Source organism: Aplysia californica, unplaced genomic scaffold, assembly GCF_000002075.1.
Source record: "Aplysia californica isolate F4 #8 unplaced genomic scaffold, AplCal3.0 scaffold00229, whole genome shotgun sequence".
Lineage (NCBI taxonomy): Eukaryota > Metazoa > Mollusca > Gastropoda > Aplysiida > Aplysiidae > Aplysia > Aplysia californica.
In genome coordinates this window covers 169,012-194,208 of record NW_004797499.1, presented here as the reverse complement: position 1 = coordinate 194,208, position 25,197 = coordinate 169,012, and the positions used below count along the sequence as shown (strand labels likewise).

The following is a 25,197-nucleotide window of genomic DNA, read 5'->3' as shown; positions in this document are numbered from 1 at the left end:
ACAACGAAACATCAGCAGTATACAACAGCAACAAAAACCATTAGGGCAACCATAGCAACAATAACAAGAAAAAAAGCTTCGACTGTCTTTGTTTGTTAGTTTTGTGTGTGTGTGTGTGTGCGCGCAGTAGGCCACAAGCGTGTGAGTGTGTATGTGTATTTGTGTGTGTGTGTGTGTGTGTATGTGTGTGTGTGTGTGTGAGAGAGAGAGAGAGAGAGAGAGAGAGAGAGTGGGTGTGTGCATGTGTGTGTGTTTGTTTTTCTTTTTAACTTCTTTTTGTCAGACTCACTCTGTCGCAATTAGCACCGCATTAATTGTCACAGCATCACTCTGTCACAATTAACACTACCAATCTGAAATCGAATTAATTGGCATTTATTTTCGAAGTGTCTGTTTCTTTCGAACGCTCGGGAAAATTTATATATTCTCTATTGCTCCGAACGGTTTCCGTTCTCGAAATTTTTGGGAAGATTTAGGCATCATCTTTCATTGATTTCATTCTGCGAGGACCGGGAAGAAGCATTTTTTACTTTGAATTCAATTTCTAGAGCCTAGAATCTAGATCTAGATCTAGATCTAGGGATTTTTAAATATCTAAATATTCAGATACTTCAGTTGTGGTTGGGGCAATGTTCCTGGACTAGACTTCATTTGAAAATGCCTTCAAAAGGTACTGCGAGAAAACAGGACTGCTCGACATTTGGCAGTAACCTATTTTGCATGGTTAGCCATCCCTTAAACAAACACTAAAATTCTTCATGTGAACAATAAAAAAAAAATCCCTCCACACCTTGTTCACACCTTATACCCACACATACTCACCCTCACATAAACACATGCATACTCACTCTCTCACACACGCTTACGCAAACACATGTGCACACACATGCGCGCGGGCCGGGCCACTCCTTTCGCAAATTATCAACAAATCTCGAGAACAGACACCGTTAGGAGAAATAAGAGTTCAAGTTTTTCCGCAGCGTTTGGAGAAATAGAGCCAGCCATTTATTTTTGGAGCTAGTCATCTAAATATAGGTCTATCTACATTCTAGTGTTCTCATAAAAGTAGGCTCCTACAGTTCTACTTAGATTTCTAGATTCTGGAGTGTTGTTAATATTAGCATTTTTAAGATGATTCAATTCGCTCTCTAGATTCTAGATCTAGATCTATTATTTAAATTTTGTCTTGCATTTGCACCCTTATATTTTTACTTTCAAACTCAAAACTCACTGAGTTTTAGATAGATCTGTATTTAACTTGTTGGCAGCATACATAGGTGTTGATCTAGTTTGGTAGTCAGTAGGCCTATAGATATATCGGTGATTTTTTAGTTTCGTTCGTTAAAGTCCAAAGCTGAACGCCAGAGACCCTTTGCCAGAGAATCAAAATTCAAGCAAAGAATGGCGCTTTTTTGGCTTTTCCCACCCCCAATTACTATTCGCCGGTTTGGGCCCCCAAGAGTCAAGAGTAGGGGGTTTTCAGCCCTGACCTAATAAAAATATGGATTGGGGGGGGGGGGGGAGTTCAGGGGTGGAGGGGGGGGGGGAGTTGCCCCCCTGAATTTTACCATAATTTGATGTTTTGCAGTAAAGTTGCATCCCTATTCTTTGTGTTACCTATTTGGTCATCAAGACTTCCGGATTTCTTCTCCAGATGTAAACAAATGGATTATGGACTTTAACAAACAGAACTACAAGATCATTGATATATCAAATACGTAATACATATGAGCCTTTGCCAATAGGTGGGGTTTTCTTCATATACACCTAACAAAATCCTTTCCTGTTCCAATAAAAATGGTGCTAGCCTACAGCTTTGAAAATAGTATATGTTGGACTTAATATGATGTTTCAGCTATGGGAGCAGAGAAATATCAGTCGGGCCATCAGAAGAAATCTTACAATTATTTTTATTTCTGAAATCTATGTTTTTTTAGAATGCAAAACGTGACATGTCGAGTTCGTACTTTTTCTGTCGTCAAGTTGAACAATAAAATAATTGCTGAGAAACTCATCCTTCTACACTTTTACTACTCTATAACTACATTATTTGAGGTGCTATATCAGGAATAATGATTTATCTATAGTTGGTTTTTTTTGTGAGCCTTCTAGATTTTCATTTTCGAGCATAACTCGTGTAGTCATTTCGCAAGGCAACTTTGATTCCCTGTGACTTCGTTTCTATCGGCCGTTTTGGGGCCCTGGGGCGAGCATAATATCGTTCAATGTTTACTCTCTGCCCTGACTGATTCCGAGGCTGTGACCGTACGTAGTTTTGTAGAAAACGGAAATCCCGCAATGCCTAGTGCTCTGTCATCATTTGTTATGTTCGAAAGAACCAATCAGAAAATAAGAAATAATATTGGTGGAGGAACGTGCCTTGTTCCTGTTGATCCATTCAAATTAAAGCGTATTGTGATGTAAGACGGCGAGAAGAATAACGATGGATGAGGCGAATCCTTTTAAGTTTTCTTATGTCGTCATCAAATTTAAACATGTTATGTTCGAAAATTTGAACCTAGTAATGGTTAACATCATACTGCATTCCAATGGTCAAGTAGTGGTAGTTCTACATGCAACCACGTGTACTTAGCTAGATATCGACGAGAGGGGAAAATTTGATGTAAATTGATATGTTCCAAAATGGCGACAAACATTTATCGACTATGATGTGTCATCGGGGTTATGTTAGAAAAATATTTGGTAATTTGCTTTAGAGTCATAGTAAAATATGAATTAAGTGGCATTTTTTCACAATTAGCATGCATTATGAGTCAAACGATCTCCTGAATCTTTGTTTGCCAAAATTTCCAAAAAATGAATTCAAATATAAAAATGGAAAGTTTTTCTTTTCTTTCGGACATAACTATGATGACACAAATGCGAGCGCAAAGACATTCAGAATTTCTTTTTTCTGTGATTTTATATGCTTTTCATGCTTATGTTTGAAAATTACAGCAATGAGGAAAGTATTAAATCAATTTTATGTTCCGTAAATTACTTTTCAGGGTTTTTTTTCATTTTGTGTCATCATGGTTATGTTCGAAAGATATTAGATATTTTGCAGAGATTCATAGTAAAATGTGAATAAAGTGGCATTGTTTCATCATAAACATGCATTGTGAGTCAAACTGAATCTTCTGAATCGTTGTTTGTCCAAATTTTCATAAAAGAAATTAAGATATGAAAACGGAAAGTTTTTCATTTCTTTCGGACATAACTATGATGACACAAATGCAAACACAACGGTATTCAGAATCTCTTGTTTCTCAGATCCTCACTATTTTATATGCTCTTTGTGCGTATGTTTGAAAATTAAAGCAATAAGAGAACTGTTAAAATAATTTTGTATTGACATATTCTAAGAAAATGTGTCATCATAGTTATATCTGAAAAAAATTGACTTGACGTTACGTAACGCCAGTTACACAGCTTAGCATGCTATATGTAGGTCTGTAAATACATGTTTTTGTAGGAGGAGATATACATGAATAGAAAAATTCAAGTAAAAACGAAATATTAAAAACTTTATCATCAACCCTCAGTGCTACATTTTAGGTACCCACCTATTTGTCAAAAGCACATATTAATTATTATATATAATAATAGGCCTATATAAAATATATAGGTCTATATAATAGTGCGGAACGTATGTTTATGCTGTTATTAAGATTGCATTTTGATATAAAACTTGTCTTAGGTGTAGTCTATAGAAAAAGCCCCCCAAAAAACAGTAGAGTCAGAGTAGTTAAGAGCCATACCAAAGAGTGAGATTGGGCCCAATTTTGGCTAGTACTGATGATAGACAAATGTAGCTTACTGCTGAGGGCTACAAGCAATGATACTCGCTCGTGTGTGTATGATTTTTAAAGTTCAGTCCAGGTATCTCAGTAACTTTTTAATGCTTGGTACAAAAGTCTTCCTGTTTCCAGGTTATATTAGGCTTAAAACGGGCTTTTGTTCAGACTTACTGGTCCCTTCTTCTTTATAAATATATTAGTCCTATTATAAAAGACATTTTTTGTCCAACCTGTTTGGCAAGGGATTTAAAAGATAGTGTACAATGGACAGATTTCATCATGAGGGTGAGGTGAAAGTCACAAGTTTGGGTGAGAGAGTTAGAGAAGTTCCACACGCATAATCCATCCTGTTCAGTTTGATACTCAAAGTTACTTTCTAACAGTTGACAAACAGAGGATACAAAACTTTGTGCGAAGTTGTACTCCACTGTTTTATAAAATTTCTTTCAATAAAGCAATAGGCAAAGAATTGAAGCTGAACCCCCCCCCCCCCCCCTCTCACCCACCCACACATACACACTAATACACTAATTGTTTTGTTATCATTTTTATGGAGGCATTTTTATCATGTTGGCTACTTTTGAAAATTTCTCGTCATATATTTTCCAAGGGTTTCTGGTTTCTTCTGACTTTACTTTGCCACTGAACTACAGTCGAACCTGCCCTGACGGCCACCTCTATAAGACGGTCACCTGTACAAACGGCCACTTTCCATTTCCCCCCTTGCGTTTTTTCTATATAATTTAACTGTGTAAAACGGGTACCTGTACAACGCGGCCGCGGCCACCATATTTTAGCACACAACCCCTATCACACTAGGCAAAAACACCTGTCTTAGACGGCCACCTTAGTGACTCCATTACGTTTTGTCATAAATTGTGCATTGGCCCCTGGCGTTGGGGGCGAGCTGTCATTATTCAATCACCTGTCGTTGTTGTTAGGTAGTCCCTCCAACCAATCATGTTGCGTAGGCCCCTCCCACTGTTGACCAATAGGGTAGGCTACCAATTTTCAGCTGCTGGTGAGGTAAGCGTGTGATCCCTCATAACCCATAAGCCCCGCCCAAAACTCATACACAAATCGTGGGTGAGATCAGTGATCACTGTTTACCCAGTCTGTAACAAAGTAACAAAGGACGTCAACATGAACTTGTGACAGAAGCGTCGCTCGTTCTCTGAGGGGTGGCGACCCATGTGTTTGTTTTAACATGGCACTCGATTCTTCCTTTTCTAATACATTTCGTTTTATTGTCCCCCTAGTGCAAAATCAGCAACAAAATAGAAATTACAAACAAAATACGAACTAACAGCAAAAACAACAATGCGGCTACTTTCGATTGGGACCTCAGATGGGAATAGTTTTTTTTCCTTCATCTTGATCAGTCCTGCCTAAGACGGCCACCTGCCTTATACGGCCACTTTTCTCCTTGACAATGGGTGGCCGTCTTACACAGGTTTGACTGTATTAACTTTTTGCAGCAAGGCAGAATGAAAAAGGGTCATCTTGAGACCCAGAGAAAGATATGGAGGGTTCATTGGGAAGGGGGGGGTTGATTTTACCCGCCATCAAAATATATGCTTATTTTGAATAAAGTGCATATATTTTAAAGTGGTCTAAAAGATACCCACCCCACCCCCTCTTCTGTTATCATTTACATTGATACTTAATTAATTCCAGTATAGGATGGATCTCTACCAAAGGATGCAGCAACTTAATGTTGGGGAAGGGAGGGATGAAGAAAGAATGGGGTGGTGTGTTGAGAAGGCAGTTGGGGAATCAGGTCATAACTACTAAAGGTTTAAACAACTAAAAGCAGTTTCAATGACAATGTTAGCTATCTGCATCAAATGGACTGTTTGAATTTACTGGATATGTCTCAGAAAAGAGGTGGATGTCCTTGCCCATATCCCATCTTTTCAATATGGCACGCCTCCTAATTTATCTCTTGCTGTTGCATCCATTGTAGTACGCATTTCTTTACTTTGCTTTCCTTTAGTGTTGATGCATCTCAGTTGTGTTGTGTTTCTATACTTGGATGACAAAATTGTATCCTACCAACTGTAATTAATGAAATGCACCTTGCCAATGATTGCCTGCTGTTTGCCTTACGTAATCAGAGACAGGTTGGAATGGCTTTCCTTAAACTGTTAAAATACTTAGTCCCTGGCTTCTCTAACTTTTGTTTGACAGAATCTCAAATTATGCCCTTGTCTGTCATCCTTGGCGACAGCAAGGTCTACAGCCTATAGCCAAAAGTGGTAATTTAGATTTTAAAAATGATAGACGTGTACCTTTTTCCTCAGGTACCAGATTCAGACCTCTGTCTCTGGAGCTTCCCAAACCTTTGTTCCCAGTCGCTGGCTTCCCAATCATCTATCATCATATCGAAGCTTGCAGTCAGGTACAGTAGTGTCTACTTGAGAATCCACTTCCTGTGAAGTAGAGAAAGAAACATTCGGGATCTTGTGTGAACTCTGGTTTTAGAAAAACTTCACAAAGAGAGTTCATTTAGTTCATACTAGTTACTGCTTTAGTTAAGTGACTTTCAATGGTGGTCGAATGTGTTGGAAGACCAGTCAAAATGCTGTATAAGTCCACCAAATGCAGTTGGTCATTTTTTTTCCTTGAAAGGAATAGACAGACACCAGGACCTGTTGTAGTTCAAACTTCTTACGATTTAACGTGTATATCGACTACTCGCATGGTTGTGCCCGCATGTTCTTTAAAAAGTGTTTTTAATGTGTGGGTTATGCCTCTGTTAGTTCACACTCTACTCTGCCCTTCATTGTTTCCGTCTCCATAAACAATAGACTGGGGGATGAAGGGCCTGCCAGTTACACTAGCCTTACCTACCAAGGAACTATTGCAGTACATAGGCAGGATGCACTGTATGAGGCATAGAAATGTCAGAAATAAAGGATAGATGAGACTGAGTGTGTCTGTACTTCCACAGTTCCTTCCCCTTTCCTCCTCTAATGAAAGGTCATATCATTACAGTTTTTCCTTGCCTTGAACTTGAAGTGTGCCATTATATTCATATTTGGTGCTCCAGGGTGATGAGAAAATTATGTAACTATCCCTCTCAAGACCAGATTTTTATATGCACTTTTTATTTTTTATGACTGACTCTTTGGCATTAATATTTTTATGACAAGTCTATTACGTAGCAAATTGGGGTCCTTCAAGAGACTAGGACTCACTGCAGTATGTCAAGATTCTGTACTTTTATTCATAGAATATTGTTTTGTCACAAGAGCCTGCAGATATTGAGATAGTGTAGTAAAAGTTATAGCACTTGTCTATCTATTAATGAAAAATGTTTTTATCAGCCAGAATGGTACAGAAAAGTGAAAGAGGATATAGTTTTCAAAAGCAAAGTCAGCTTTTTTTAGTATTATATTATTATTTGCTCATATATGTTGAAGAGTATCCATGCAGAAAGTTATTTTTGTAGGATAGATTTAACAGGCTGTAAGGTTTTACTATGTTTCAATAGGATTAGGAAATCTAGTTTTTTTAAAATGTACCTTTTCATGTTTGTGACCATAGATTAGGTTTTAAAGTATTCATTGTCTTTCAAATCAAATTAAAAAGATATTTTGTCTTTTGATTTTATCATTCATATTTTTTTCCTATGCAGGTCCCAGATTTGAGAGAAATCTTAGTAATTGGATTCTATCAGCCAAATGAAGCCCTTAACAAGTTTATCATGCAGTCACAGCAAGAGTTTCAGATACAAATCAGGTCAGTATTCATTGTCTCTTTAGAGAATGTTGTAACGTTGTGTGAGCCAATTAGATCTGAGCACACACCTGATCATGACTTTCTTCAGTATTCCCCCAGCTTTTGTCATGAATGTTTAAGGGTATCTCAGAAGAAAAAAATGCTTAATACAACATCTGGTAATTTAGGCATTGTTGGTGTAACTTAAAAAAAAAAGGATGAAAGGCATGAAATTGACAAGGTTCAATATTTTATAGTTTATGGGTCATATCTTGGTTCATGGCTATGCTTTTTCCGTTTAGTTTTTCCAGGCCATCACACATATTATTAGGAAACCACTGTCTGTTTGAAACATTTGCTCAGATATCTACAAGAGTATACGGCATTGGGCACGGCTGGGGGCATCTACCACTTCAGGGACCAGATCCTTACAGGAAACCCCGAGATGTTCTTTGTGATGAATGCTGACGTTTGTGGAGATTTCCCACTGATGGAAATGCTTAACTTTCACCGCAGCAAAGGAGAAGGTGCTTACGGGACCATTTTAGCTACTGAAGTGAGCATTTATTTTGTTACATATTTATTCACGGTGTACCTGCAAGTACGCTTACCCGTGGGATGTCTATATATTTACTACTGTATTGCTTGAGTAATACTGTGCAGAGCAGAAATATATTTCAAGAAAGATAGTACAGCTTTGCCCAAATACTGTTTTCTCCAGGAATGATTGGAACTGTAAAAGAAAAAAAAAACAATTGAAAGGACTGTAATCTTGCTCTTACATAATTGAAATATAGGAAGTAAATCATTGTTCCTCTGCATGATGTATTTCTCTTTTTATTGAAAGTATTCCATTAATATGTTTGCCTCTGGAATGTGGAGATTACCTCATTGTGTTGAAAGTGCCATAAAACTCTTACTAAAACAAAAATTTCATGAATATGACAAATTTAAAGGTGTAGTAAAACCTCTTATGTTTTTATTCCCAGGCTACAAGGCAGCAGTCTTTAACCTACGGTTGTATCGTTGAGAACAAGGATACACATGAGGTGAGTCTTTTAGATCAGTGTGTAATGTACTTTGCTAATAATAACTAAGGACAGCAGACTCTACGTGCTGTATGTAGCCCTCTTTTTGTCTTTCAGTGTGGGTTATGGAAAAGCTGTCATTAAGTTGAAGCAGTGGGTGGTTTGTTCCTTCTTTCCTATCAAACATCTGTTGTCCTTATCTCTTTTTTCGTTTTTGTGTTTGTTACTCTCTTGTACCACGTCTAATCCTCGGCATTATTTGACGAGAATATGTAAGTTGAAGCTGTAGGTGATAATGTTGTTTGGACTGGTTCGAAAATGTGTTTGAAAATTACTTTCTTTTGGCTCATTTCCTCTGCTCTACGCCATTTTGAAAAAAAACTTATGACGAAGTCTTACTTTTGAGCACTCTTATCTGTTTTCAAAGTGCAACGAAGCGTTCTTGTTCTGAAAGCTCTGTCTTTACTTGTGACCTTTAACCTCCGTGTGCAGGTGCTGCATTATGTGGAGAAACCAGAGACCTTTGTGAGCCCGACCATCAGCTGTGGCATCTACCTGTTCAGCCCTCATATCTTTAAGACCCTGGAGGTGACCTTCAAGAAGAACCTGGAGGACAACTACAAGTGAGTGGCATTGGCGCAGTCATGTGTGTGTGAGTGTGAGTTGTGTTTGCACACCACTGACGTGTGTGTGTGTGGGTTTGTGGGGTTTTGTATTTACAAGATGAAATCAATGCACTCATGTTTACGAAGAATCATAAACAAAACACACATCATGTCAGTACTGTAACCTATTTACAGACAGGCCCTCCTATATGATTGCTCTTTTCATATACAGACATACATACACATTCTTATTTATATACAAAGTAGTACATGTATGGACACTAACAAGTATCTGAAATCACATTATGTAATCACTCTCCTGTGTGTACAAAAACACGCATACAAATGCACACACGTGAGTACACCTATACACACATAAACACCCACACACTCACTCGCTCGCACGCACGCACACACATACACACACACACACACACAAACACACACACACACACACACACACACACACACACACACACACACACACACACACACACACACACACACACACACAACACACACACACACACACACAGGCTCAGTTTCATGCAGAGAATACTCTCCCTTGTCTTTCACTGTCATGATTTTTCCCATTTCCTTTTTCCAATATATCATTTGTAGCCACATATGTGGTTGGGACTACTTAAATCTCTTCCTTCTGGTTGTTTTGCTTTTTTTCTTGTATTTTCACTATTTACACTTTATTTATCTTCTCCCTGGTTAGCCCAAAGAAATTTAATTTACAAATGTCAAATTCCTAGTTTACTTTCTCAGTAGCTGTAAATTTGCAGGGATTAGAGTCTTTTTCAAGTCTAAACTGCAGTGCTGGGCAAAGCAGTATAGTTCGTATGACTTTTTTGGAGTGGAGATATTGTTGCGTCTTTGAAAACTGTATTCTGTATAGTTGTGACATAAACTTATACTATAGATGGGTTATTTTTTCCTGCATTCTGACATTTATGGGAGATTTATTGATCTTTGGCGTTTGACCTCAGTTCGCTGAAGTTTACACCTAGGGTAGGTGGGCAAGGTCTTTTGGATTAAGGTGTAACTTTGATGATGGAATAAGTGGATGTACCTGTGGTATTTATATATTATACAATTTCAACGCATCACTTTTGGGGATATATACGGGAAGGTATATGACTGTGAAGGGAAGGGAAAGTGAAATGAACATTATTGATGTATGCCAAGTCGTATGGCTTTATTAGTATTCATGATTTTAAAGTTTGAAACTTCAAATGACTGTTGCCACAAATAGCTCTCATTCATATATTAGTTTTTCTTTTTTTCCCCTTGTTTTCTTGTTTGTTTTCCTTAGGATCTCTGTTTTTTTGTTATCTGAGGGATCTTTAGTTATTTTTTTTCTTGCTGTAAGCTTTCTTTGTCATTGTTGGACTGTTGACTTACCTGAACTAGAAGTGTTTGAATAATTTGCTCACACATATATTGATTGTCATCTTCAGAAGATTCTTCTTCTTTTATGTGTTTATAAGATAGTGTCTTTCTGATGCTACATTATTGTTTTGATGATTGTCATAGTTTTTTTTCTTGGATGTCTCTCCCCCCCCCTTCTTTTGTGAAGTGTCTGTGTGATTGTAGATTAATATTGACTGTGAGGTCTGAATGTAGCACCTGTAATAATGGGGTTCACTGAGTTCCCCTTTATTTTGCAAAAATATTCTTCAAAAGTGTTGTTACAAAGGTTTTGTAAAGGTTGACATTCATGTCTTTTCCAATGCAAAAGTCATGTCAGAGAGGGGCAATTTCTGGTAAAATAAAAAAAAATTACATTTTGAAAAGATCATCATCATCATCATCCAATGCCAGATTACACTTTGTACCATTACAGATATTGTCATTATCACTGATGCTGCCACTTTGATAGATGTAAAGGAGAAAGTATCTATAATGTTGCCTCACAGTGTGTGTGTGTGTGTGTGTGTGTGTGTGTGTGTGTGATAGTTATGGTTGAGAGAAATGAACATTCCATTTTTTTTGTTCTTGCTTTTTTTAAAGCTCTAAACTGCTGTTTATTTTTTCTCTTCATCTCTGTGTGAAATGTAACTTTACTGAATGTTTTATGCTGTTGATTGAGACTCATATACTTCTTCATCGTCTTCTTATTCTTTTTTTCAATGACAGTCAATCCAGTGATGCACACAAACTGTGCAGTCCGCTTTAAATCCTCAAAGCTGCCATAGTTTTCTCTCCAGTGGTGTTGCATATTACCATGTTTGTGCTCTTTGTGATATGAATAGGTGACTTATGCAAAAGTCAAAGATTTGCATCATTCTATTCGAAGAGTACACAGAAAAAATGGGCATAGACACAAACTGGAAATTGTGAGGGTGTCAGTTTTAAAGTTTGTGGACTCATAACTTCATCTTTGTTTGATTGGTTGTTTATTGTTATATGTTGTTGAATGGGAAACCTAACAACAACGTTCAGAATCGATACCCTCACAATTTTCAGTTTGTGGCTATTTCCGTTTTTCCCGTTGACTCCATATTTTATATGACACACAAGCACAGCCATTTATTAACATATCATCTCCACTCCACACTGTTTCTGAAATAGGAGGTCTTTCTTATATCCGTCTCCATTCAAGTTAAATTCTTATTTGTAAGCCTACTGCAAGAAAGCTATTTTTTGCTTCTGTCTCTCTGGGTTTGGATTGGGTGAAGTGTTTAGGACTAGTTAAGAATGGGTTTATTTAAACATTTGTGTTTCTTTTGAAGTTCTGTGTGCTCATCTAATTCAACTTTCTCTTTTCCCTTTTTCTTCTGTCTGCTTAGAAGGTTTAGTATCAGTAATGACGAGAAATGGGTTTCATTTTAAAATGGTAAATCGAAAGAATATTAGCAATTCAAATGATTTTTTTTTTTTGGGGGGGGGTGTCCCCTATTTTTTTCTATTTTTTTCTCTATTTTTTCGTATGCTTCAATTAATATAGCATGCATGGTATGGTTTATAAAATCAGATTCTATTGTATTGAATTGATTCACACATTAGTTACCTGTTAATTTATCCTCCTATATTATCCACCCAGCTATTGTGATCTCAACCTCAGGGTGCCCGGGTAGGTATTGGTAACACAGTGCCTCAGCTGTTCAATTCAATGTTCTTGCTTTTGTTCTTTGTTCTACTAATATTGTCAGGTTTTTAGTTCATTGTTGCATGCTTCTCACGTAATGATGATAGCGGATGACTGATGTCTGCAGAATGTGCCTGGTAGCACGATTGCTGACCTTCTGGTGGGTCATAATATTACGCATTGAAAACGTTGGTCTGGTAACTCAATCAAATCAATAAACACAAGCAAGAAATACGATGAATGCATGTGTACACTGATCAAATACTTCTGTCAAATTTTCCATCCAATTTAAATTGGAAATTTTCAAAGTAATATAAAGACAAAGCAAAATATTTTCTTGCAACGTAGTCACGATCTGTGAGATCTGTCTTGTAAGAAATGCAAATGGTAAGTAAAGATGATAACTTTGACAAATTCACAGTCTCTCAAATTGTTGGGTGTTGTTCAGAAACACAATACTCATGTGCTTTTATTCATTCCTTTCAGGGCTTTTGATAATAATTGAAGTTGGCAGATCTTGTCCTAATATGCTATCGTAAATTCTGAAGATGATTGATTATAAAAATTGTGTAAGAAAATGACTTGGGTATATAGGCATTCATCTTTTTTCTTAATTTTTTAAACTGGTTATGATGACACAGGGCCAACGCTCTAGGATGAAGGGGTTTCCTATGTATTGTGGCATTATTGGTGTTCTGTGAATGAGAAAGTAAGAAGAGTCTGACATGCCTGTGTTAACGTACAGTCGAACCTGCCATGACGGCCACCTCTATAAGACGGCCACCTGTACAAACCGCCACTTTCCATTTCCCCCCTTTCTTTTTTTCTTTCTAATTTCACTATGTAAAACGGCCACCTGTCCAACGCGGTCGCGGCCACCATATTTTAACACACAACCCCTATCACACCAAATAGTAATACAGTCCGTGCCGGCTATAAGCACGCCGGCTTAAAGCACGTTTCGGACTTAAGCACGCTAAACGGCTCTTACCCAATTTTTGCTATATAAATTACACGCCTTTAAGCACGGTGACTTCGGCTTTAGGCACGCTTCATTACAACAAGACAGTCAATACTTTCACGATGACCCATCGAAGTTCAAACACAGTCTACACTGCAGCAGTGGAGTGTGTTAAGAGAAACACAGAGAACGCAAGTGGTGCCAGTGATGGAGACACACACTCACACGGGCGGAGAGTAGAGGAAGGCAGAGAGATGCACACAGCCGCGCACGTGGACATAGGATCTAGCCTAGGGCAAAGTTACACACAGACTTAAAAATACAAAGAGAGTCGGGGAGACGAGAAAGGGCGGCTGGCTGCGATTTCACCTTTGACCCTCGCTATCCATTAATCCTGATTGTGTATCACGCGCAAGGTGGGATGAAGGCGGTGGTATGAATGTGGCACAGCGGGATCGCTATAGGCCTACTTACAAACTTAAGGGAAATAGCACCGGAAATTTTCTACCTGAAAATCTCTGGATTATGTCTACTTCGCACTCAAGCACGCTTCGGATTTAAGCACGCTTATGCTTTCTCCCGATGACCATGCTTAAAGCCGGCATGGACTGTACCTGTCTTAGACCACCACCCTTGTGACTTTGTTACGTTTTGTCATGAATTATGCTTTTGCTCCTGGCGTTCTGTGTGAGCCATCATATCCAATCACCTGTCATTGTTGTTTGGTAGTCCCTCCAACCGATCACGTTGCGTTGGCCACTCCTACTGCTTACCAATAGGTAATAAATTTTCAGCTGTTTGTGAGGTATGTGATCCCTCATAACCCATAAGCCCCGCCCAGAACTCATACACAAATCGTAAGTGAGATGAGTGGTCACTGTTTACCCGGTCTATAACAAAGCACATGTAACACTGGACGGCAACATGTACTTGCTACAGAAGCGTGGCTCGTTCTCCAAGTGGTGGCGACCCATGTGTTTGTTTAAACATATGGTACTCTGCCTTCCTTGTTTGATACATTTTGTTTTATTGTCACCCTTGTGGAAAATCGGCAACAAAATAAAAATAACAAACAACGAAAAACAATGCGGCTAGATATCTACTTTCGGTTAGGACCTCAGAAGGGAATGTTTTTTTCTTATACGGCCACTTTTCTCCTTGACAACGGGTGGCCGTCTTACACAGGTTCGACTGTATGTTCATCCACATTCTCATATCCGGCATGTGTGATGTATCAGTTAGACCCTTCACTGTTGCTGCAGAAGATCCAAGATAGATTACTGTTTGGGGAGAATTTTACCGAATGGCTCTGTCTTCCCCTCGGGAGATTGGATCCCTAATATTCCGTGTTGATCTTGACAGGCAGGGTCAAAACCCTGATCTAAATTGTGTCAGTAGGGGTGTGAAAACACCTACATTAAAAAAATTTATCGCGTTAGGGTCGCTTGTTTGGGATCGGGGCTGTGGTATGTTGTTGTCTTTTTACTTTTTTTCAATGCAATCATCAACCAAATTTGTTCCTGGCGAAATATGGCCATTATGATAGTGACTGTCTTTGAACTACCCCTTAACCGCAATCTCTCAATAGAAGCTGTTTCAGCTTGTATAAATAACAGTTGTCACGTCTGCTGTCATTTCTGTTGTCATTTCCCCATGTAAACAGAGACTGTGGTGACGGCTGTCAAATACATTTTTTGATCTGACAAGGAATTGTGGTAACTCTTACACAAAATCACTCTTCTCCTTTTATATCCTATTTGTCACTGCTTTGCTAACGGTACATAAAGAGGGAGCACAAGATCTCCTGGACAAGAGTTAATGAGTTGCGTAAAGCTGTATTCTTCCCTTACTCACCAAGCTGTACCCCTTAGCTGGTGGGCATTCATTGAAGGCAATAAACTTTTTTCGTGCTTTGTTATTTATTGTCTTGTATAGGGATTCAGTTTGGTAGTGTTGACCTCATGGGGAACATGGAGTATCCCCTTTCTAAGAAAGGTCTTCATTGCTTCTTCATCTATGGTCTGTGGTGCACTTGTTGTACCGTTCTCTGCCGTAGAAGTGGATTGTTGACAGCTATTTATACTTTATTCTTTTGTTGTTCTTGTTCATGGGTTTTTTTGGGGAGGGGGGAGGGGTGTTTTTAAGCAGGTACAGTACTAATGAATTTCTGCTCAGTTTTTTTAGGGAGGTGTTCTTTAAAGTCTCAAATCTCTTGTATCTAGAATGGTTGTGGTATTCGTTTACTTTGTGAAAGCCATTGCAATGTCTCATGCTACTGTAATGGCTGTGGGTGGTTGGCGGGTGCTCTGGTGTGGTTTGCTTCTTCTTTCCTATCGAACATCTATCTTCCTTATCTCCCCTTCTTCTTTTTTTATGTTTATTACTCTCTTGTAACACCTCTAATCTTCTGGCGCTCATATGACCTTATGCAGTTGCGAGCGGCGTTAAACCTCTACTAAAACTAAAACTAAAACTGTAATGGGTGTTAAGCTCCCTCCATCATATCCTCCTACTTTCAATAGTTTGTTCCTGCTCCCCTCCCGTTGCATTTTACATTGGTGGCCTAATGGTTAGGCTCTCAGACTCACAACCATGAGGTAATGATAGTAGTTATACAGCGCTTACAGCATGCTGTAAAGTGTGGATATGTGCTATATAAATGCAACTATTATTATCATATATTCACAATTTTTCCTCACTAGGAGAATGAAAGACTTTATTTAGAAACTCAAGTAAAAATATCATTTTTATAATGATGTAAGTCTTAAGTTCTAACAAAAAAACAACAACCTGAAACAAACCTTGAATGCCTGAAAAAAAAAAAGAGAAGCTTTGGTCATTTCATCTGCTGTGTTGTAACCACCCCATGGTTTCTCCATTCTGAAGGAAGAGCATTTTTCCTTGTGACATCCTTGTACTTTTTTCCATTGTCTGCTGATGATGATGATTTAGTTTTAGTAAGTTTTACAGCACTTGCGAAACAAAACTGGTCACATAAGTGCCGAAGGCTGGAGATGGTACGAGAGAGTAGCATACAAAGAGAAGGAAGAAAGATAAGGACGATAGATATTTGATAGGGGAAAAGGAGCAAATCACATCAGCTTACCTGCCAAACACCCACAATCAGAAATCAAAATACTAAAATACTAAGATCAAAGTCGATGGTGCTTGTGAATGGTATACACTGTTGTATATTGAAATATCTAAACAACGTAATTATTAATGTACACAGCATTGCAAGCCGCAAATCTAATTAAAAGTGAGTAAATGTGAGATCTGAATGCAAGCAGCAGTTTGTCGTCTCAGCTTTGATTGTTAACCCTTCCAGCCCCAAGCGCGTATATTTTCAGCAGCGCTTGTACCTCCCTCCGTCCCAAGAGCGTATATTCTCAGTTTAGGAGGGTACCGAATTTGTGCTTTTAAAAAAATTAGCGAACCTATTTAAACTTTAATTTTCATATTTATTTACCTTTAAAGATTGTTATATGTTATTATCTAAACCTCTTTACAAAGATACTACATACTTCATCCCTTTTTAGAATGCATGCCTCTTTTTCTGACTTACTGCTGTATAGGCTGGGACTGGGGTTAGGGAGTGCATAAAAATGGCTGGGGCTGGAAGGGTTAAATTATTAAATGATGAAGGCTGAGTCTTATGAATGACGGTGTACACCATCTTTAATAATGTCTGTTAACGCCATCCGTGCAATGTGCAAAGTAGTGATCTAATACAAACACTTTGATCCACAATAATTGTTTCATCAGCAGTAATGAATAATGTGCATCTTTGCATTTTGAGCTGTGGTTCGTGTCTTCTGTGTTGTCTGATCTGCCTTTTTGTATTCCTGTATTTGTGCGTTGTGTTGTGTTGCATGTTAGTTATTTGCATTCTGTCGTTACATATTCACAAATGTTGCTGCTCTTCGCTCTCCCCACCCACCGGTAGGCAGTTTGATGATGTTGTCCATACCTTCTGCTTCTCTCCTCTTATTTTGTAACTCTCTTGTCACATCATTTTTCATGGGTGGTTGGTGGGGTCTCTGGTGTGGTTTGCTCCTTCTTTCCTATCAAACATCTGTTGTCCTTATCTCCCCTTTTTCTTTTTTATGTTTGTTACTCTCTTGTAACACCTCTAATCTTCTGGCGCTCATATGACCTTATGCAGTTGCGAGCGCCGTAAAACCTCTACTAAAACTAAAAACATCTTTTTTTCCTTTGTGCCTACAGTCTTTAAAAACAGAAAAAAATTGCAGTTCATGTACTGCTGAAGATCTTTGTGAATATATTGTCCATACTTCTTTCCTTGCTTGTTGTAAAACTTATTTTGTCACAAATTCGTCACCTAGAGCCCAACTGAAGAGTGGGCACTACAGAAATTTAATGACTTTTATTATTATTACTATCATAAGTGTCTGCCGGTGTAAATTCATTCAGTTTTTGTGTTTTTTTGCGCTCACTTTTTGACTAACTCCAGTGATTTTTTGGTTAATCTTTTTTATCCAATGCAAGCTCAAACCTCCATAAATTTCAATGACATATAACTTGAGCGCTTTTGATATATATATATAAGTATATATATGCACAGTATTGTACGCAGGTAAATAGTTGGAATCAACCACCCCCACTTGTGGAATAAAACAGAGGGAACCAGCTGACAAATTGAGCTTACCTCGTTTTATTAACAGATGGCATCATAAGTATGTGATTGGGCAAGGGGAAGATCTTACTTCTTTTCTTTCAATGTGTAATTTCTGTCCCTCTGTCTAATTGTTTCCCAGCACTTGTTGAACCTTAGTTTGTCGAAGTGCATCTCTTCATCAACTCAAACCCTTGCTTTATCCCAGCACTATATGATGACAGTCTTATTATGTCTTTGTGCTTCGTTATTAGTAACTTTTTGTTCTGGGTCTTGTGTCAAGACTGGTGTTTAGATAGAATGTTTTGCAAGCACCATGCAAATTACTTTCCATTTCTTGTAGATTTTCCTGTTCCTTCACTTTAACTTCTTAGCAGTTTCATTCAGGTGGCATGGTACAGGTTTCGGCGATCTGGTTTGTTTGTTATACTTAAGCTTGACATTTCCATGGTTTTGTTATGTTTCAAACAAGTGCATGCTTATACTAGTACAAATGTTAAGGAATACGATACCTTACTGAGTTCAGTAAACATGTTCATATAAGGCAATCTTCTCAGAGTGATTATTGTCCTCTAGCCTTGGTTAGACTCTGTATCTTATTCTTAGTTTATGATGAAATATATTTCTATTTCAAAGTGCTTAAAGGGTTTCCATCTCACTTTGAGAAACCATTTCTAGCCAATCATATTGTAGTTGTTTTAGCTGCTAACGGAGTAAAAGATGCTTTCGTCACAGACTTGGATCATCGTTTGCTTTGTTTCTAAAGACTGGAATAGAGAAGAGGGATCATATTGGCCAATTCAAGAGTGTCATCTCATGCTTTTTGTTTGACATTTCTGAATTCATAATTGATATATCCTTTTTGAAAAAAAATTAAAGATAAACAAATGTAATATGGTCTTCTAAATGGCAAATTTTTACCATGCCATCTGGTGTAGTTTTTTCAAAGTTTCTGCAAAGTTTACTTCTTTCAAAGCTACAAGCTTTGTTTCATAGCTGAAATGTGCTGCCAAGAGTTTTCCGAACAAAGTGTCTGGAGTATTTTGTGGAATATATAAAAAGTAAAATGGCAAGTAAAGCTTTCTTCTTCTTCTTTTTAAAGTAAAAAAAAAAAAACAAGCAATGAAATTCAATTTGTGTTCTCAATGATTCTATTAATAATTTGGCTATCTGGTCTGGTGTTGCTTTTTACAATATTACTTTGTTTGAGGAAGTGTTTTTATAAATGATTTTAGTAATAAAAATATTGTTTCTCTTTATGAATATCTTTTCCTCATATCCTTGGCCTTGGCAGCTTCGACTTCCAAACTCCCAGCAAAGAGGTGATCAGACTCGAACAGGACATTTTCATCCCTATGGCAGGGACAGGCCAGCTGTTTGTCTTCTCCACCTCCCGCTTCTGGAGCCAGATCAAGTCAGCTGGGTATGTCTGTTCTGCCTTTCCCTTATGTCAGTTCTCCCTTTTGTTAGGGTTTCCATCTTTCCACATATTGGTATCTACCATATGTACTTGCCTATAATATGAGCCATTAAAAAAAATCTGGTCCTGAAGTATATGAACGTGGCATAAAGCCAGGATTGGGACCAGCATAGGGTTGTTGTTGTTGTTGTTGTTGTTGTTGTTAGCGATCCAGTAGCATCTGAGCATTAACTCTTCTGCATGATGCCATTTGGTAATAGTTGCATGTTTGTTCTAATTGTTGTCTTGAGGAGTAGAGGCAATTAGATGTGTGGGATAGCTTGGGAAGAAAACATCCCCTTAAATCCGTTAGTTTTCTACAGAAGAACAGATGATGTTCCACTGTCTCTGAGGGGTAGTCACATAGTGGGCAGGCAGCAGACTGCTTTACTCCAATTCAGTTGAGATGTTGGTTGAGGGGTACATGTTGTGTTCTAAGTTGGAAGATTATGGATTGATCTCCCCTCCTCAACTCATTGATTGGATCTTTGACCAGTGGTTTATTCATGTGGCCATACATCCTCCTTCCTGTCGTACCTGTGGCCCAATCCACTCTTCCTTGAGGTTTGACTTGATCATTTGGCAGCAGGTGGTGTAATTCGTAGGAATTTCAGGCTGAGGGAGGCTAGCTCCTTTCTTTGCCAGAGCATCAGCTCTTTCATTTCCCGGTATCCCAATGTGGGCAGGAATCCATTGTAGGACTACTCTGACGTGGTGCCTACTTATCAATTTATGTAGACTCCAAATCAAGTGCAATATATCTTTGTTCACATCAGTCCCACTGTCAAGTGTCTGTAGTGTTGAAAGGCTGTCTGTAAAGATAACCAGCATAGGGTTGAAAGGAGTTTAAAACATTTTTAAACTGAGAACTTTTTTCTCTTTTCTAGTTAAAAAAAAAAAAGATATATTACTAAAATATGTCATGAGTCATGCCACCTTCTGTTGCACATGTGTAGTAAGCAAGTCTCATACCAGTTTTTCCTTCGATGTTCCCCAGAGCGGCTGTGTATGCCAACCGCCACTACCTGGCCATCTACCAGCGCACACACCCAGAGAGGCTTGCCAAAAACTGCGAAGGGAAACCCAGGATCATCGGAGATGTGTTCATTCACCCTACAGCAATTGTTCACCCCACTGCCGTGGTAAGCCTTTATAATGAATATCTGAATTAGAAATTGCGCCATACGAAATTTTAAAACTTGTACTGTCGTTTCATATACTGCTTTACTTATTTGCTACTTCATTGTTTACTTTCTTTGGAATTTCTAGAGCTGGGAAGATAATATTTGGGGATAGGGAAAATGTTTTTGTTTCCAAAAGATGTATCATCTTTTTATTGCTTAGAGGAAAATTTGTATAAGATCAATATATAAGAGATGTTGAAAATTTTTCTGAATCACAGTTCGCTGTTTTTCTGTTTGCTAATTAGTTGATACATATTGACCAGAGCCTCTGTTTAACATCCATGTCGTAGACATGAGCCATAGATGTCAAAGTGCACTAGCAAACTTAAACTCAACATGATGAATGACTGGGCTATGTAAAAACACAATAACAGATTCGTCAGAAAGTGCCATCCATGTTTAGCCAAATTTTTTTACTCACCTCAAAAGGAGGTCTTCTTCTTTTCTTCCTCCTCCTCCAGGTTCATCAGCCACCTTTATCGATGACTTTTTTTGACTGGTATATAACGATCAATAGAAATGAGTAATTTTGCTTGACCCTGCTTTCCAGAGTGAGATAAAAAAAATAAATGAGCGCTTATTTTTCTTACAATAACAATATGACCTATTTTCCTGTTAAAGTATAAGATCTCCGGCCTTTTCAGTAGATAGACAGCAGTTCTTTAGGATTCTCTTAATTACTAATGCTGTCCAGTCTCTTCAGGTGTTGAGTTTGGATTACCAAGTGGTTTAGAATTTTACCTAAAAGGGGCTGCTCTTCTTCAGCTTTCAGTTACTGAAATTGCTTTATCATGTGGGATGTACACATGGCATCACTGAGTGTTCCTGTCTTACTTAGAGAGACTGGTTACGTGACTCCATTTGACATGGGATCAGAGGTATGAGAAGCCTGTGGAAAAAAACAGCTTTTCAATGTCAATAGAAACCCAGCATCAATCTACTAGGTACTCCAGCATTCAAGGCAAACACCATCCAGTTGAATTATGCCCCCACCCCCATCCTGCCTTTTAACTCTGATATGGTGCATGATAAAAGGGATTCAGTATACTAGTTGTAATATTCTTTAAAGTTTGCAATGTTTTGATCATGACTGTGCTGTTGATAGGCTATTTTTTGTCTTCTTAGTTGGGTCCTAACGTGACCATCGGACGCAACGTGACTGTATGTGAGGGAGTGCGGGTGAGAGAAACCATTGTCCTGGAGGGAGCCACTCTTCAGGTGAGAAAACTCTGATACCAGACATTCGTCAAAATAACAAAATCGGAGGTACGGGCATTTTTACGCCATTTCAGCAATTTTTATCAAAATTTTGTTTTATGTCCTTACAAAAAAATATTTCCGTGTGAATTTTACTGAAAAATTTTGATTAAGGGCACAACATATGTCATTTTTCAGTTTTCAAAGACTCTTTAGCTATTGGAGTTTCCAAACTTTTCTATTCTAGATAGATGGGTATTTTATTCATCGAAAGCACAGCAAATGAATATGCTTTCAGATGATAACAATAACTCCAAATACCCAGAAATTGACGAGTGCCTGATTTCACAGCGCCGTGACACATATCTTAAGTTATTCTACGCTTATGATTGACTTGCATTCGATAAGTTCATAAATTTTTTAAAAAAATCCTTTATTGCCATTGTGCCTGATTTTAGATTTAAAATTGATACGAAAATACCATTTTTCTTTACTGAATTATATTTTGTTTGTCTCCTATTAGGGGGTGCCCATTAGTGCGATCGGGTTGGGTCGGGTCATTTTCAGGTGGTTTCAGTGCACACTACAACCCCGCCGCGATTGTACCCGATGACCTGGAAGTTAAAGTAGGGAAAACTTTTAACCTCAAGGGCCTCCAGGGCTCCTTTCTGCAGTTCCCTTTTGCAGTGCTGCGGCAGCCTGGAATCCCATAAACATGGGTTACATAATAACTTTCTATTATCTTCTCTAAGTCGATGGACTTCATTGTTGTCTATTGTTGGTGTTTTGCGTGGAAATGCCCTTCCTTGACATCGCAGTGTCAACTTGGATACGTGACTCAGCCTTGTTGTGATTGGCTGCAAACCTCCCGATCACACTCCTCGCAGGCCTGAAAGCAAAGGCCTTTGTTTTTGAAGGTCACCGACCGAGTCGATCGGTTTGTGCCACGATGGCTGCTTTGCGCCCTCAATTTGGCTAGCCCCCAACTACCAGATCGACCCTACCCGACCCAGTCGCGCTAGTGAGCACCTCCTATTAAGTATGCATGGTGGAACTGGCTACAACGCCAGATCTATTTTGCTGGCTTTTTTTGTTTTGCTTGGGGCATGAGGAAGCGGAGTTTAATTTTTATGATTTCTGCTCCAATATTTCTGCTCAAATACATCTTTTTAAGTTTCCACTGTGTCCATTCCTCCTCCTCCCCAGGCTCACTGTTGCGTGTTACACAGCATCGTGGGCTGGCACAGCACAGTGGGTATGTGGACGCGTGTAGAAGGTACACCCAACGACCCCAACCCTAACAAACCGTTTGCCAAGCTGGAGATCCCTTGTATGTTTTCTACTGATGGAAAACTCAACCCATCTATCACAGTCATTGGTGAGTGTGTCCTTCCCTGTGTTCCTTGTTGTTTAGTCTTGTTCAACTCCTTTCGCACACAGCAGTCTGAGTGGGTGGTAGGAGGGTGCCTCTTGTAGGTCTTTCTTCTTTTCTTTCCCTCTGTTGTTTCTGTCTTGTTTTTTTCCTTGTACTTTATAAACTTCAATTAGAAACCGTTGTGGCTGGTTGGCGGATGCTCTTGTGTGGTTTGTTCCTTCATTCCTATTAAACATCTGTCGTCTTCATCTCTCCTCGTTTTTTGTGTTTGTTACTATCTTGTAACACCTCTAATCTTCGACTCTTGTATGTCCTTATTGTGTTGCAAGTGCCGTAAAACTCTTACTAGAACTAAAGAAATCATTGGGGAGTTTTTCTGCCACATATGTTCATTTTTGAAGATGGGAAAAGAAGGTGACAATACTTTTTTCGATGGTCAATATAAAACCCTTGTATCCGGATAGCTGTGAACTTCCAGAAAAGGTGAACTGCATAGTTTGATGGGTATTAGGTATGAAAGAGCCCTTAGTTTAATAGTCCCCTTAGATTTGAAATTTATTTTCAAATTTTTTCGTTTTGCTTCATTGACATCCTATTTGAAATTCACCTTGTTTTATAAAAGGCCCCTGCCATTATTCTCAGATGTTTCAAAAATGGTCAGCAAAAGTGGCCAAATACTGATATTGAATGTTCCAAAAGCAGTTATTGAGTTGGTTGTTTTAAAAGTTTTATGGGATGCAAGTCTGAGAACTACTGTCCCTTTGATGATCCACATCAGCAGGTGTGCATTACTACTTTCAAAGTTTGAAGTTATCGTTTACTTCTAAATCTAAAGTGATAATTTACTTTTAAATTTAAAGTGATCATTTTGGATGGTTTGCAGGTGTTTTGGTGTGATTTGCTCTTTCTTTTCTATGAAACTTTAAACCTCTGTCATCCTTATCTTTCCTTCTATTTAAAAAAATATTACTCTAGTAACACTTCTAACTAATCTTTGGCACTAGTCTGAACTATTTATGCTGTGAGTGCTGTAAAACTCTTGCTCAAATTCAAAAGCGGTCATTTATTTCTGAATGTAAATTGATCATTTACTTCAGAAAATTAAGCAGTCATTTATTTCAGAATGTAAAGCGATAATTTACTTTAGAATTGTAAAGCGATCATTTACTTCAGAATTTAAAGTGATCATATTCTTCAGAATATAAAGCAATCATTTACTTGCTTGTGAATGTAAAGCAACCATTTACTTGTGAATGTAAAGCGATCATTTACCTCGGAATGTAAAGCAGTCATTTACTTCTGAATACAAAGGGATCATTTACTTCAGAATATAATGTTATCATTTACTTCTGAACCCGTGAGTGCTCCCTTTGAGAGATTCTTTGTGTGTGTGTCATTGCAGGTTCCAATGTACAAGTCCCCCCTGAAGTGATCATTCTTAACTCTATAGTGTTGCCGCACAAAGACCTCAATGGCTGTTACAAAAATCAAATCATCTTGTGATGTCACTCGGCAGTCTCCCCTGACACCACTCAGGAGTTACCCCTGGCATCAAAAGCTCGGGGCTCCTGCTGTCGGTTGTTGTGTTGTTATTCTAGTTTTCAGAGGCTTTTAATAAAGTCTTTGTGTTCAATTAAACATTTGGTTTACTATAATCAGCTGATATCAGCATTATCCACATTATATGGGTAAAATTTGGAGGGTATGGGTTTTTTTTTCTCGATATAGTCATTGTCATTCTTTTTAAGTAACAAAAAAAGATTCTGTCCAACTTGTAACTTTATTTTAGTTCAGCATTTAAAGACAGGGAAAGGATAACTGAAAATAGCAATCTTGTGAAGCTCTACTTTTGTCATCTCTTTTGAGAGGGAAGTTCAGGCATATATACTAACATACATATATTTATATTGGTCATTGTCTCAGTCAATGGGCTGAATTGTTTTTATAACATCGGCATATTCGTGGGAGTGTGCTTTTAATATGATTTATTTATTCTGCAATTGGGAGGTTGATCATGCATGTAAATTGATGATGTTAGGGCAAGGCCCCCTCACCCCCATTGCAATTTTTTTTTCAGGATTCAAGATAAAGTTTCATTATGATTTATGGATCTCAGTTGTTTGCTTTTTTTA

General features: G+C 38.2%; 1 protein-coding gene across 3 annotated transcripts in view; it reads left to right on the top strand.

Annotated features, from left to right (window-relative positions):
* Positions 1 to 25,169, top strand: part of LOC101861510 (mannose-1-phosphate guanyltransferase alpha-B) — a 27,968-nt gene extending 2,799 nt beyond the window's left edge. For 2 of the 3 annotated variants that reach the window (XM_005099887.3, XM_035970168.1), the window contains exons 3-13: positions 6,104 to 6,201; positions 7,441 to 7,544; positions 7,887 to 8,079; positions 8,513 to 8,572; positions 9,044 to 9,174; positions 12,209 to 12,238; positions 19,145 to 19,273; positions 20,307 to 20,451; positions 21,619 to 21,711; positions 22,897 to 23,068; positions 24,468 to 25,169. In XM_005099887.3, coding sequence (XP_005099944.1) covers positions 6,104 to 6,201; positions 7,441 to 7,544; positions 7,887 to 8,079; positions 8,513 to 8,572; positions 9,044 to 9,174; positions 12,209 to 12,238; positions 19,145 to 19,273; positions 20,307 to 20,451; positions 21,619 to 21,711; positions 22,897 to 23,068; positions 24,468 to 24,568 — 1,256 coding nt within the window. In that variant the 3' untranslated portion in view covers positions 24,569 to 25,169. The remainder of the gene's footprint in view (positions 1 to 6,103; positions 6,202 to 7,440; positions 7,545 to 7,886; positions 8,080 to 8,512; positions 8,573 to 9,043; positions 9,175 to 12,208; positions 12,239 to 19,144; positions 19,274 to 20,306; positions 20,452 to 21,618; positions 21,712 to 22,896; positions 23,069 to 24,467) is intronic. The other variant, XM_005099888.3, reaches the window with a different exon arrangement.
* Positions 25,170 to 25,197: the final 28 nt, after the last annotated feature.